Source organism: Lipomyces arxii (genome assembly GCF_038497795.1).
Source record: "Lipomyces arxii strain Phaff 12-163 unplaced genomic scaffold V1512scaffold_16, whole genome shotgun sequence".
Classification (NCBI taxonomy): Eukaryota; Fungi; Ascomycota; class Lipomycetes; order Lipomycetales; family Lipomycetaceae; genus Lipomyces; species Lipomyces arxii.
Window position 1 is genome coordinate 64,830 of NW_027117715.1, and position 10,266 is coordinate 75,095.

Sequence of the window (10,266 nt, forward strand, 5' to 3'; positions counted from 1 at the left end):
AAGAATTTAGTGTGCAAAAAGCTGGAGTTTGATAAAATTTGGGCGTTTCTACTTTAATATAAATCATTATAGTATAGAAAAATCGAGGCGTAGAAGTAACTTCTATTGTATATGCGTATACATATATACAAAGCCATTGTTTGAACCAAACAGCAAACTCATACAACAAAAAGAAAAAAAAAGATAAATGGAACTTCAAAAACAAGTACATCAACACGACATGCAGTAGTAGATTGTGTAAACTGACTGAAGGCAAAAATTAGGGCATCGCACATCATTATGAGAGCATAATTCAGACCAGAGACATTTTGTCAAATAAATGTATCGTCAAATTAACGTTGTCAAGTCAACAAACATTAGAGAAAGAAAAAAGAAAAGTCATAACGCCATAATGTCAAATACGAGAGAGCATGCATAATCCTATAATATAGCGCAGAGTTTCTTGCTCTTCTTTGGAGTTGGAGGTTCGAGAGCAGCGACAATTGCCTGTAAAGCTTTAGCAACTCATTTGCACATCCTAGATAATAATACACACCTCGTCAAACACAGATTTTAAACCTTTCTGTGTCAAGGCAGAACACTCAACGTACTTCACAGCACCGAGCTCTTTGGCCAGGCGTTCACCTGCATCAAATGAGATGGGATGAACCTTTTGCCGTGACAGACGTTCAATGATGGTCGGGTCTTCACGCAAATCAATCTGAGTGCCGACAATCAAACATGGCACGCCTTTTTCCCATTAGCCCATAATAGACCACACACACTATTAGACTGACCTGGACAGTGGTGGTGAACTTCAGGGAACCATTTTTCCTTCACGTTCTCGAAACTGGCTGGCGCGATAACGCTGAAACACACGAGGAAAACATCAGTCTGGGGGTAACTCAGCGGACGAAGACGGTCATAATCTTCCTGACCAGCTGTATCAAACAAACCAAGCGTGTAAGGCTCATCACCAATCCTTTAGTAGTTAACAAATAATGCGCTTGTAATGTGAAAGAGTACAAACTAACATGACAGTCACCGCATAGTTATCAAAGACCTAGACCTCGTAAGTATAGACCACTCCAGATCTTTCGTTGATTATAATTACAGTTGGCACATAATCAACTGGGAACTTGTTTGTCGTGTACGAAATCAACAAACAAGTCTGTCAATTCATTAGTTATCTCTTCATGTACTACATCTCACTGCATGATACTCACTTTTCCAACTGTACCATCACCTACAACGACACACTTTATAGTCTGCATTTAAACCGACTTGATGAGCTTTTTCAGAATAAAAATTAAAAGAGACTTTGTGTTTTAAGCTTCCTATAACACGCGACACTTTATGCAAACTTTGAGCACGTTCTTTGTGTGTTGCGCTTGAATGAACTTTTGCTGTGTTGATGGAGGAGTTGAGAGTCCCATAGTCTCGGTTTAATCACCACAACACTTAAACATTTAGTACAGCACTCGCCTCTGGGAAATTACACTCATTTGACTGTTGCTACAGCAACACTATAAGGTAAACAATGAGCACATACAAATTGTATTTCTCGTAATTCAGTCATACAAGTCAAAATTCAAAATGCTCCTTCGTAATGCCATCTAAATGCCTTCGTAATTCCCCTCAATGCTATAATGCTATAATGCTATAATGCTCATAAATTATTCCAAAGAAATTGTCAATCGAAAATCAAAACGCCCAAAACGCAAGCTAAACGATTCTTTCAAACAAATTATGGCACAAAATTCGGTAACATATATCTTAAACTTTTCCTCATTATTTCTATTCTTCAGATGCAAAACAGAAACAACATTCACTCACAAAGAATGATTTCATAGATTCCCTACATTGTTAGTACAGTTCCTGCACACCTCGACACAAATTCTCACCAAAACCCAACATCGTTCTCTCCTAATTCACCCACTAAATTTCGATTCAATTGTCGGTAAGCAGGTGCGCTAGTTGCTTCTGGCTCCGACTGTACGCTTCGACCATTACTCGAACTACGCGATGGCGCGTAATAGAAAGGGTGTCGTTGTATCGCTCCATACCCCATATTCTGCGAAATTGGCGGCCGAAACCGCGGAGGACGTGGAACCGCCGGGTTCCGCCCATGCAGCAGTTTCGCTAAAGCTGCACGCGATTGCGACGACATGCGAGAGTATAACAGCTCTTCGGCCTCGGCTGTGGATGGAAACGGGGGTACTCGTGGACTCGCGTAATCAATCAAAGAAGCAAGGTCGGTATCAGTCATGTCACGATAATGTTCACTGTCTGCAGGTGCATTTATGTTGATAAATGACGTGGCTGAATAAGGAGAGGTACCGGCCACATGCGTTGGTAAATAGTCCCCTTCTTGAGGCTCATGCTGTAAATTACTAGCCATTGAACCAGCATCAACGTCAATCAACCGAGCATTGAACCGTAGTAAAGACGGTGAATCCTCTTGATCGTCCGGCTCATTGCTGTCAAGCGACGACCTTGGCTCCACATCCTCTTCATCATCACCATCATCCATTCCTTCATGAAACCGTCTGTTACTAACTTCTATAGTAGATGACGGTCGCATCCCATGCCGCGATGCCAAAAACCCCGGCGACCCAAATCCAGGCGATCCGAATGCGCCAGGAGACGCGTTTTGGAGAGTCGCACCCGGCGGCGGAAGTTGGAAAACCGAGCTGTTTCGCGAATGCACCCGCGACGCCGCAGTCCATCCCAGGTCATAAGTGTACTCCGAATAATCAACAGATCGAAACATGCTTCCGCTTGAAGGACTTCCAATGATTAAACTGTTTCGGTTACTTGTCCGCCCTGTCCGCTGTTCAGACGAATGATGCTGATGTGATACTTGTTGTTGTTGTTGTTGTTGTTGCGTGTCTTCTTCAATTCGTTGCGATATACTACCATTCGTAGTTGCCGGGTATAACTTTCCAGACTCATCCTTGTCTAGCATCGGACGATCATAGTTGATCCCATCCAACGCGTCAACATCAATAAAAACCTCGGCCTCATAAACCGATGATCCCGAAGACGAAAGTGATGACGAAGATGACGAAGACGACACGACCGAAGCTCGCCGGATCGCGGAGCGTGAAAGCGAGTGCACATGCCTTTGCGGTCGAACTTGACCACGATCGACCGGTACCGACGCGTGACTTCTACCGCGATGATGCTGCTGTACCGCAGTAGTCATAATTTATCCCTTTATCAGTATTGATAGATTATTTATGCTACTTAAATCAGATGAGTAGCTCTTATTTGTTTGCTGTAAAGATCACACATCCGTTTAGTTACGCGGGGACAGCAAAGAACAACGAAAAACGGGCAAACGCTGAAATGGCGCCACGTGATGAACTTATCAGATGTGGAAAAAACCCGGCACTATCTGATCGTTTACTTACCCGGATTGATTTTAATCAGTCACTTTTTACTTGTTTATTATTACTCGATTGGTATGATATTAAAGATATTGTATTGTCTTAATAAAAACAGTATATTTCCGTAGTTTTGTAGTAAGGTAAAAAACTGAAAATGCTGTGCTCAGATCACAATTGGCTGCATGAATTGATTGATATCTGATTGAAAGTACCCTAACCACATTACGCTAATATAACTGTTATCAGATTATTTAAACGCTTAGTGTTTATACAAAAGAAGCATAAATAAGTATAACATCGTTGATTTAAGCCTCTCGATTTAGTGTCTTCGGAGAAGAGCGGGAGGTTCGAGTACTGTCGTCCTTATAATGTGATGTACAGGATTAAACGCAATAGCAATTTTTGCTTGATTGGAAGATGTAGCAAGACTGGAACATTATTGCACTTTGTAAAAATCTATGGCTAGTGCGTGTATAGTGTTTAGCACTATGAGGAGAACTTGCTCACATAATTCATTTATTTCACTAATCTTGCTAAGCATTTCCACTTAAACTCACTATCTTGTCTACCGTGCAGACTTGCTTAGTGTGATATGTCCTTAAACACAAGCCCTGACCATCTTGGTGATTGCAAAATAAAGATCAATATCCAAATTGACATCACGGCTCACTTTGGCTTACTACCTAAACCAAACGCTCTGGTATAAATTTCGGGTTGCATACAGATGAAAAACTTGTGTAAACCAAACGCTATTTAGCCCTGTCTACTTCTGACTTCATCGCGAAGGGCAGCATTTTCCAAGTTGAGCGAGTCTGCATGGTTCGCAAATGATTTTAATGTACTCGTCAAGGTGAGAACATGGAAACTCATTATAAACTGTTATTGCTTTGAATTGTGTAAAGAATCCGCAGTAAGGTACTTGAACAGAGAATTTAAGCTGTCTTGCACATCATACGGAATAGTGTATTGCTTCAGCGTATTGAAGAATTTGTAGTTCGCGCTTTTATAGCACATGGAGTACGCAACAGCGTTTTTCCGGATAACTTTTCTCAACACCTGTTCAGTTTAAAATTAATTCACGATTACAGCAAAGACATATAAAGTGCGTTTATAGAGCCGATCAGCAATTCGTAGCAAAGAAAAAGCAAGTCAGTAACTGTTATTTAGATTAGTATCGAATAAGCAGCAGTACGCGTACAAATCGCGTGTAAATATGCAGTATAAATCATAGCACAATTATCAGTATATTTGATTGCAGCAAAACACAGGTCTGGCATCACAGAAACTAAAACAGATTAAACAGTGAAATAAACACTGTCAGAGATTTACAATTGTGAGATCATGCGCAAAATTCTCGCACCGCCAATCCTCGTCTCACCTGGATAATTTTGGCATCTTGATTGTCGAAACTATGGTATTGGAAAACAAATGTAAAATACCGATCCACCCGGTCGCAATTGCAACTTCAGGACTGATCTTGCTGGTATCAATCGCAAACGCCCAAGTCATGTCCTTCTCGATTCTGGCCGCGTACGCAATCGTTTCTCTTGGAGTACGCCTCTCAATCCCCGACTGGTCAACGATGTTTGCCAGAGCGGTACTCGTCGGCGTCGGCAACCGGTCGGTCAAAGCTGAAGCTCTAGACGAAGCTGCTAAATCTCGTGCCCGACCCTCGGTCGGCGAATAGTATGCCGGAATACCTTGCCCGCACCATGCTTGCATACTATTGTCGTTGCGAAACACACCAAGAGGTAAAGTCGCCGGTGTGCCAACCGCAGGATCAGTCATGAAGAAATCGGCAACAGGAAACACTGACCGTTGCAAAAATCCAGCCTTTGTCCAGTGGTACGGTTCTGCCCCGAAAAGATAAAACGTTCGCATATTACCGTCTTCTGGCGTCCACTGCCTCGAAACCTTTCGGTAAGTCAGCCCACCACTAGTATTGTTAAACAACACGTATTTTCCCGGATGTGCACGAGCAGCAATGACTCCAGTGCCGGTAGCGCGACCGTCTTTCTTTCCAGCATATACTGTAGCAAGATCACCTCTTCCACTTTGAGCATCAGCATATGCTAGTGTCCAAGTTTGAGAACGCGAGTCTGGTCGCAACAAGACGTATACTTTTTCACCCTGATTATTGTAAATATGAATAATGCGATTATTAGTTTTGGGTTCCGGCTTTAAAAAGAAAAGCGCGACACCAGCACTTTCGATTAGTTTCTTTGCTTGCGCATCAATAACAGCTTTAGATGGACGTCCAAATGAAGTGTCATATGTAGCCATACCAGCATCTGCAGTGTGACTAGAATCACCCAAAAGTGAAGATAGTGACCTTGACTCGGTAATCACAGTATCTGGAGTTTGCGTGCCTTCACTCATTGAATCGGACCGTATTCTAATTCGCACTCCATTACTTCTTTGCTCTCCGTTTTGCACAGCAGGAGGATGTGGAGTGCTGCGAGGGGCTAGCTTCGTATAATTCAAAATCCCTATCTTCCAAGACTTAATCCGTGCTTTCACCGAGTGGCCCATACGACCATAAGAGCGATACGAATAAGCAATCGCATTTGCTACTCCCAAACCTAAATTTGACATAAGCCATGGCGGTATTTCCACTTTTGGCATAATTATGACTTCCTTCAATCGTTGCACAATCGCTCGAGATTCTGGCTCGTACAACTGCCGATCAGGATAGTCAAAAAACTCTGGATTTTGCGCGTGCAGTAAAACAGTATCAGAAATGTCTTCAAACTTGCGCTCAAGATAATCTAGGATATCGGGTATACGAGTGACGTACAAGCAAATAATAAAACAGTAAATTACACAAACGTCCAAGTACTGAGCGTCGTAAAAATTAGTTAATGCCGACAGTTTGACAGTAGCTCAACGCGCTGTCTATAGATACATACACTTTCAAATAAAAAGTAAATAAGTAAAGCTCGTCGGTGAACGAAAGAATACGGTGGTGCCGTTCACTTGAGAACGCCTAACGCGTAATAAGTGCACGTGACCTGGAGATTGAGCCGCACTTCTGTTGCTTTGCAAGACGCGTTTGATGGAAACAATTAAAATGAAGCGGAAACAGAATGGCGTCTAAGAAGAAATCACACAAACGGTCAAGGAAAAAGCACGCACAGAATAGAGCTGGTGGGCTTAACACAGATTGTAACGGTACACGCCCAGTAGCAGCGCACCGTTTGAAGTCATTTGCGTCAAATGGTCACGGCAATCCAGCCAGAAGCAGTGGTGGGCGACAGGAACGGTCGTATAGCGACATTGTTGAGGAACGGATCAGATTACAGAATGAGGCGGCTGAGTATGGCGCGGACTGGATTTTAAAAAAGTTTAGCGACGACAAGGACGACTTGGACAAAAACGATGATGCGTATAGGTCAGATGAGAGTGCGGACACTTACTACTCACAGTCGCCTCCACCTGTTATTGTGCGGAATCATGTTGCGGTACAGCCTACAGGAGGAAATCGGCAGATAGCTACAGTAAAAACTAACACTTCGCGCGCTGTTGCAAAGAAGTATTCGTGGATTGACAATTACTATGAATCAGGCGGACAAGGTCACATTGCAGCGAGAGCTGAGCTTACAGATGCTCGCAATCAGCTTAGCGCGAGATATAGAGCTACTACTGTCGAGGAGGTAGATCCATATTTAGAGCCGAGTTCTACTCCCCTGGTCCCTCTTCATCGTGTTACAAGCGAGTCTAGGACAAAGTTAGAGGTGATCAATCCGTATCTTGAACCTTGTCCGGAGCCTTTGACAATTCGTTCAACTCCAGTAAAACTTTGGCCTCACGAATTACACGGCAGTTGTTTGGAGCCACCGCCGAATACTACTTTGGTCGGATCATCTAACGAGAGCAGATCAGCACTAAAACGGAAGAGAGAAGTTAGAGACGACAATGCCGAAAGCAGAGTTTATACTGGGGAGAAATTGCAAAGTTTGCAGCCACCGGTTCATCATTACGTCGACACGCATGATACAAATTCTAGCAAGCGGGAGAATGAGCGCAAACTGTCCTTACACAATGATTATCTTGAGCCAGCATTCGCAAACAAATCTTATTTAAGAGGCAACATGCAAACGGAATCTTCACATTCGTCACCACCAGCTAATGATTGTCTTGGCTCAGCAGTCGGCTGGCAAAAGCCATACTTACGGGCAGAAGCGCCATCGCCAACTAATAATTATCTTGGCCCAGTAATTGACAATAAAGAGGCATGTTTACATCAAGAAGTTAAGCAAGATAAGGAAAAAGAGGAGCTTCTGGTAGAAGCATATTTGGTACCAGCTGTTCAGCAATTGAACTCTGATTTGCGGACCCCATCTAAACGAGACTGCACAACTATTTCTTCACCAGTAGACGGTTCTTGCAGAGCAGCGGTGAAAGAGAAAGATTTAAGAAAGCGCAAGAAAAAAAATCCAAAGCTGCCAATTAACGTCAAAGCTGTGCGAATTAATGGCTCACAAGTAGATATTCAAGGTTCCGAAGTTCAAACTAATTCACAAAGCAAACCGACCAAATTTAGATGGACTAGGATAATATTAGGCCGTATCAGGGATATGCCATTTTATTGCCGAGCAGTCTATTACAAGTCACCGACGTACGTTAAATGGGTACCAATGCTCATCGCCGACATACACAAGCTCCGTCGCTTAGAACTCTGCGCCCTGAGCGCTGCGTTCAATGATTACTATTGGTTGAATCATCCTGTTCGGCAGGTATGTATTGCTGGTATGGCAATGGATGTTCGTGACAATGAATATGTCAGTATTGTAGTTGGTACGTATTTTAAAGCGAGAGTTCGCAGTTTGTTGACATATGCTAGTGGATGACGGTTCTGGTCGATCGATCGAATGCTGTAGTAGAAAGAGTGAAAAGAAACACGATGCAACCATCGCTGGAATTCAACCTGGCTCACTCATCCGAGTTTATGGCATCGTATCAGAGTTTCGCAGTCAGACACAGCTCGAGGTTAGAAGACACGGTTAGTGCAAGTAGTTAAAATATGTCAATCATGACTGACCCAGAATAGTCAAAGTGAAGGATACTTTTGACGAGATTAAGTTTTGGCAAACATTGATGAAAACCCGTGAAGAGGTTCTGGCGCAACCATGGAGATTAAAGCTGGCAGAGTTCTCAACAGAAGATATAGAACGACTGAACTCGTAGTTTTCATTTTTTGGCGCACGTATATGGTCAAAGAAAAAAATTTAACAACCAAACTACTAAACATCTAATTTACAAACATAATTCATCCTTAATCCTCTAAAAACCTAATCTTCATCCTCATTAATTTTTGCCGCCATGATTATGACTGCTTCTCATTAAAGGCTGAATTTAATGGCGGTCGCGGTGAGCGCGAATTGTCGTCAGAACTTGTGCTCTGTAACGGAGCCGGTCGGAATTCTTCCTTGTCAATGGTGTTTGGCAAGCGATCCGGCTTGGAATACAGCCATGTGGCAATCAGAACCAGGATTGAGCCCATGACAAAATTGGCAGTGACCACAAAGTCAAAGAAGTACACGCTGGCAATAAAACTGATCAAAATAGAAATACTAGTGGCAAAGTTTTTGGCAATGTTGTCCGCAAAGTTGACACAAAGTGCGACGACAATGCCTCCACCAGCTTGAAAAAGAATGGCTGTCCAGACAACGGCATTGTATCCAAAGAAAAACCCGCGTTCGGCAATGGCAGCACCGTCTTTCCATAACACACCGATGAAAAAAGCTGGGAAAAGAGAAAAGAAACTGAGTTGCACGTTACGGATCCAGAGTGATGCAGTCGAGCCTTTTAAAACCTTTTCGAAATAAACCCCGGCAAGACCAGACAAAACGCAAGCAATCAACACGGCGATCAAACCAAGAGTACGATTCATGTCGGCTTCACCTTCTAATCCATGTTGTTCCGTCTGGGCTTCTTCAACTTCTTCCTCTGCGGCAGCGACACGAAGACTAATATTGAAAGACGAAGCAACTAATCCAACGATATCATGTGGAATCTGAACAAGTGCAATTCCCAATGTCAACAGTAGCAGAGAAATCCACTTAAGAACAGACAAAGAGCGGTGAAGCATTGCAACTGAAAATATAGCAGTGGTAATAATCTTCAACTGATAAGTGACTTGAAATGTAGCGGCGTCAAGATTGGATACTGCGACATATTGTAAACTGTTTTGGATCTTTTCTTGTTAGAATAGTCAAATAAAAAAATAGGGTAATTACAGTGTATAAGCAGGCAGGAATTGCAAGTTTCCAGCAATCTTTACTAAAAACACCTTCCCAAACTTGTCGATATCCTCGACTGCCACATGCCACAAAAGCGCAAACAGCTAACTTAATGACTTCATTAAGAAAGACTGCAGTCGAAGCAAAGTAACGCGTGCTACTATCATATCCAGGCATGACTCGAGAATAGTGCATAATCTATGAGGTGTAAGCATCAATTGTCCGTTTAATAATGCATCATTGCACATACCAAAATCAATGCAGAATTTTGAAATGTGAGCTAGAAAAAGAATTAGCGACAGATTTAAACAACTACTCAGCCAAACCATACAGTCACTAAAGATATATACTTTAATGGTATAAAGAACAACTTTGGAACATCTTGTTGATTTGACGACATGATGATCTATATGGAAAAAAATGAGGGGTATAATTTCCACAGTCTTTCTTGAATGAAAAAAGTCAAAAAAACGAAACAACAGGAAACTGAAGAAACGTGAGAAGATTGTCAGTTCAGTATTTGGATGATAAAAAGGAGTCAAGGGCGATGAGTACACTTGAGTAGTCCATACAAAATTGACCTGTATCAGACACAATGTGAGATTGAGACGCTCGACACGCCAAAAGACATACTGTACGCATTTTTAGCCGAA

The 10,266-nt window shown here is 42.5% G+C and overlaps 5 protein-coding genes across 5 annotated transcripts; 1 reads left to right on the plus strand and 4 right to left on the minus strand.

The window, feature by feature from the left end:
- Window positions 1-82: 82 nt before the first annotated feature.
- On the minus strand, window positions 83-1,478 carry V1512DRAFT_265876 (P-loop containing nucleoside triphosphate hydrolase protein). The gene is made up of 6 exons (XM_066916988.1): window positions 1,206-1,478; window positions 1,094-1,150; window positions 1,014-1,042; window positions 777-961; window positions 536-729; window positions 83-486 (listed from the first exon to the last, which is right to left on the minus strand). The coding sequence occupies exons 1-6, from the start codon at window positions 1,251-1,253 to the stop codon at window positions 421-423; spliced, it is 579 nt and encodes a 192-aa protein (XP_066770151.1). The 5' UTR covers window positions 1,254-1,478; the 3' UTR covers window positions 83-420.
- A 30-nt stretch (window positions 1,479-1,508) lies between these two features.
- Window positions 1,509-3,187, minus strand: V1512DRAFT_292462 (uncharacterized protein; the record flags this gene model as incomplete). Its single annotated transcript, XM_066918296.1, has 2 exons — window positions 1,509-1,837; window positions 1,884-3,187. 2 exons carry the CDS (start codon window positions 3,185-3,187, stop codon window positions 1,777-1,779), a joined length of 1,365 nt encoding a protein of 454 aa, XP_066770152.1. The 3' UTR covers window positions 1,509-1,776.
- A 1,104-nt stretch (window positions 3,188-4,291) lies between these two features.
- On the minus strand, window positions 4,292-6,345 carry V1512DRAFT_48534 (uncharacterized protein). Its single transcript, XM_066918412.1, has one exon. The coding sequence runs from the start codon at window positions 5,994-5,996 to the stop codon at window positions 4,746-4,748; it is 1,251 nt and encodes a 416-aa protein (XP_066770153.1). The 5' UTR covers window positions 5,997-6,345; the 3' UTR covers window positions 4,292-4,745.
- Window positions 6,346-7,934: 1,589 nt separating this feature from the next.
- On the plus strand, window positions 7,935-8,464 carry V1512DRAFT_265885 (uncharacterized protein). The gene has a single exon (XM_066916989.1). It carries the CDS (start codon window positions 7,949-7,951, stop codon window positions 8,219-8,221), a length of 273 nt encoding a protein of 90 aa, XP_066770154.1. The 5' UTR covers window positions 7,935-7,948; the 3' UTR covers window positions 8,222-8,464.
- A 116-nt stretch (window positions 8,465-8,580) lies between these two features.
- Window positions 8,581-10,197, minus strand: V1512DRAFT_241780 (nucleotide-sugar transporter-domain-containing protein). Its single transcript, XM_066914271.1, has 4 exons — window positions 9,945-10,197; window positions 9,864-9,893; window positions 9,611-9,811; window positions 8,581-9,567 (listed from the first exon to the last, which is right to left on the minus strand). The coding sequence occupies exons 1-4, from the start codon at window positions 10,011-10,013 to the stop codon at window positions 8,698-8,700; spliced, it is 1,170 nt and encodes a 389-aa protein (XP_066770155.1). The 5' UTR covers window positions 10,014-10,197; the 3' UTR covers window positions 8,581-8,697.
- Between the last annotated feature and the right edge of the window lie 69 nt (window positions 10,198-10,266).

Bases quoted from the DNA above. Each gene is read 5' to 3' on its own strand.
- V1512DRAFT_48534 (XM_066918412.1), bottom strand. From the start codon at position 5,996: ATGCCAAAAGTGGAAATACCGCCATGGCTTATGTCAAATTTAGGTTTG.
- V1512DRAFT_265885 (XM_066916989.1), top strand. From the start codon at position 7,949: ATGCCATTTTATTGCCGAGCAGTCTATTACAAGTCACCGACGTACGTT.
- V1512DRAFT_241780 (XM_066914271.1), bottom strand. From the start codon at position 10,013: ATGTCGTCAAATCAACAAGATGTTCCAAAGTTGTTCTTTATACCATTA. The intron at 9,812-9,863 runs GTATGTGCAATG...TACACCTCATAG, and splicing joins AAAATTCTGCATTGATTTTG to ATTATGCACTATTCTCGAGT. The intron at 9,568-9,610 runs GTAATTACCCTA...TAACAAGAAAAG, and splicing joins TTCCTGCCTGCTTATACACT to ATCCAAAACAGTTTACAATA.
- V1512DRAFT_265876 (XM_066916988.1), bottom strand. From the start codon at position 1,253: ATGCAGACTATAAAGTGTGTCGTTGTAGGTGATGGTACAGTTGGAAAA. The intron at 1,043-1,093 runs GTAATTATAATC...TACGAGGTCTAG, and splicing joins CAGTTGATTATGTGCCAACT to GTCTTTGATAACTATGCGGT. The intron at 487-535 runs GTGTGTATTATT...AAAGCTTTACAG, and splicing joins TAAAATCTGTGTTTGACGAG to GCAATTGTCGCTGCTCTCGA.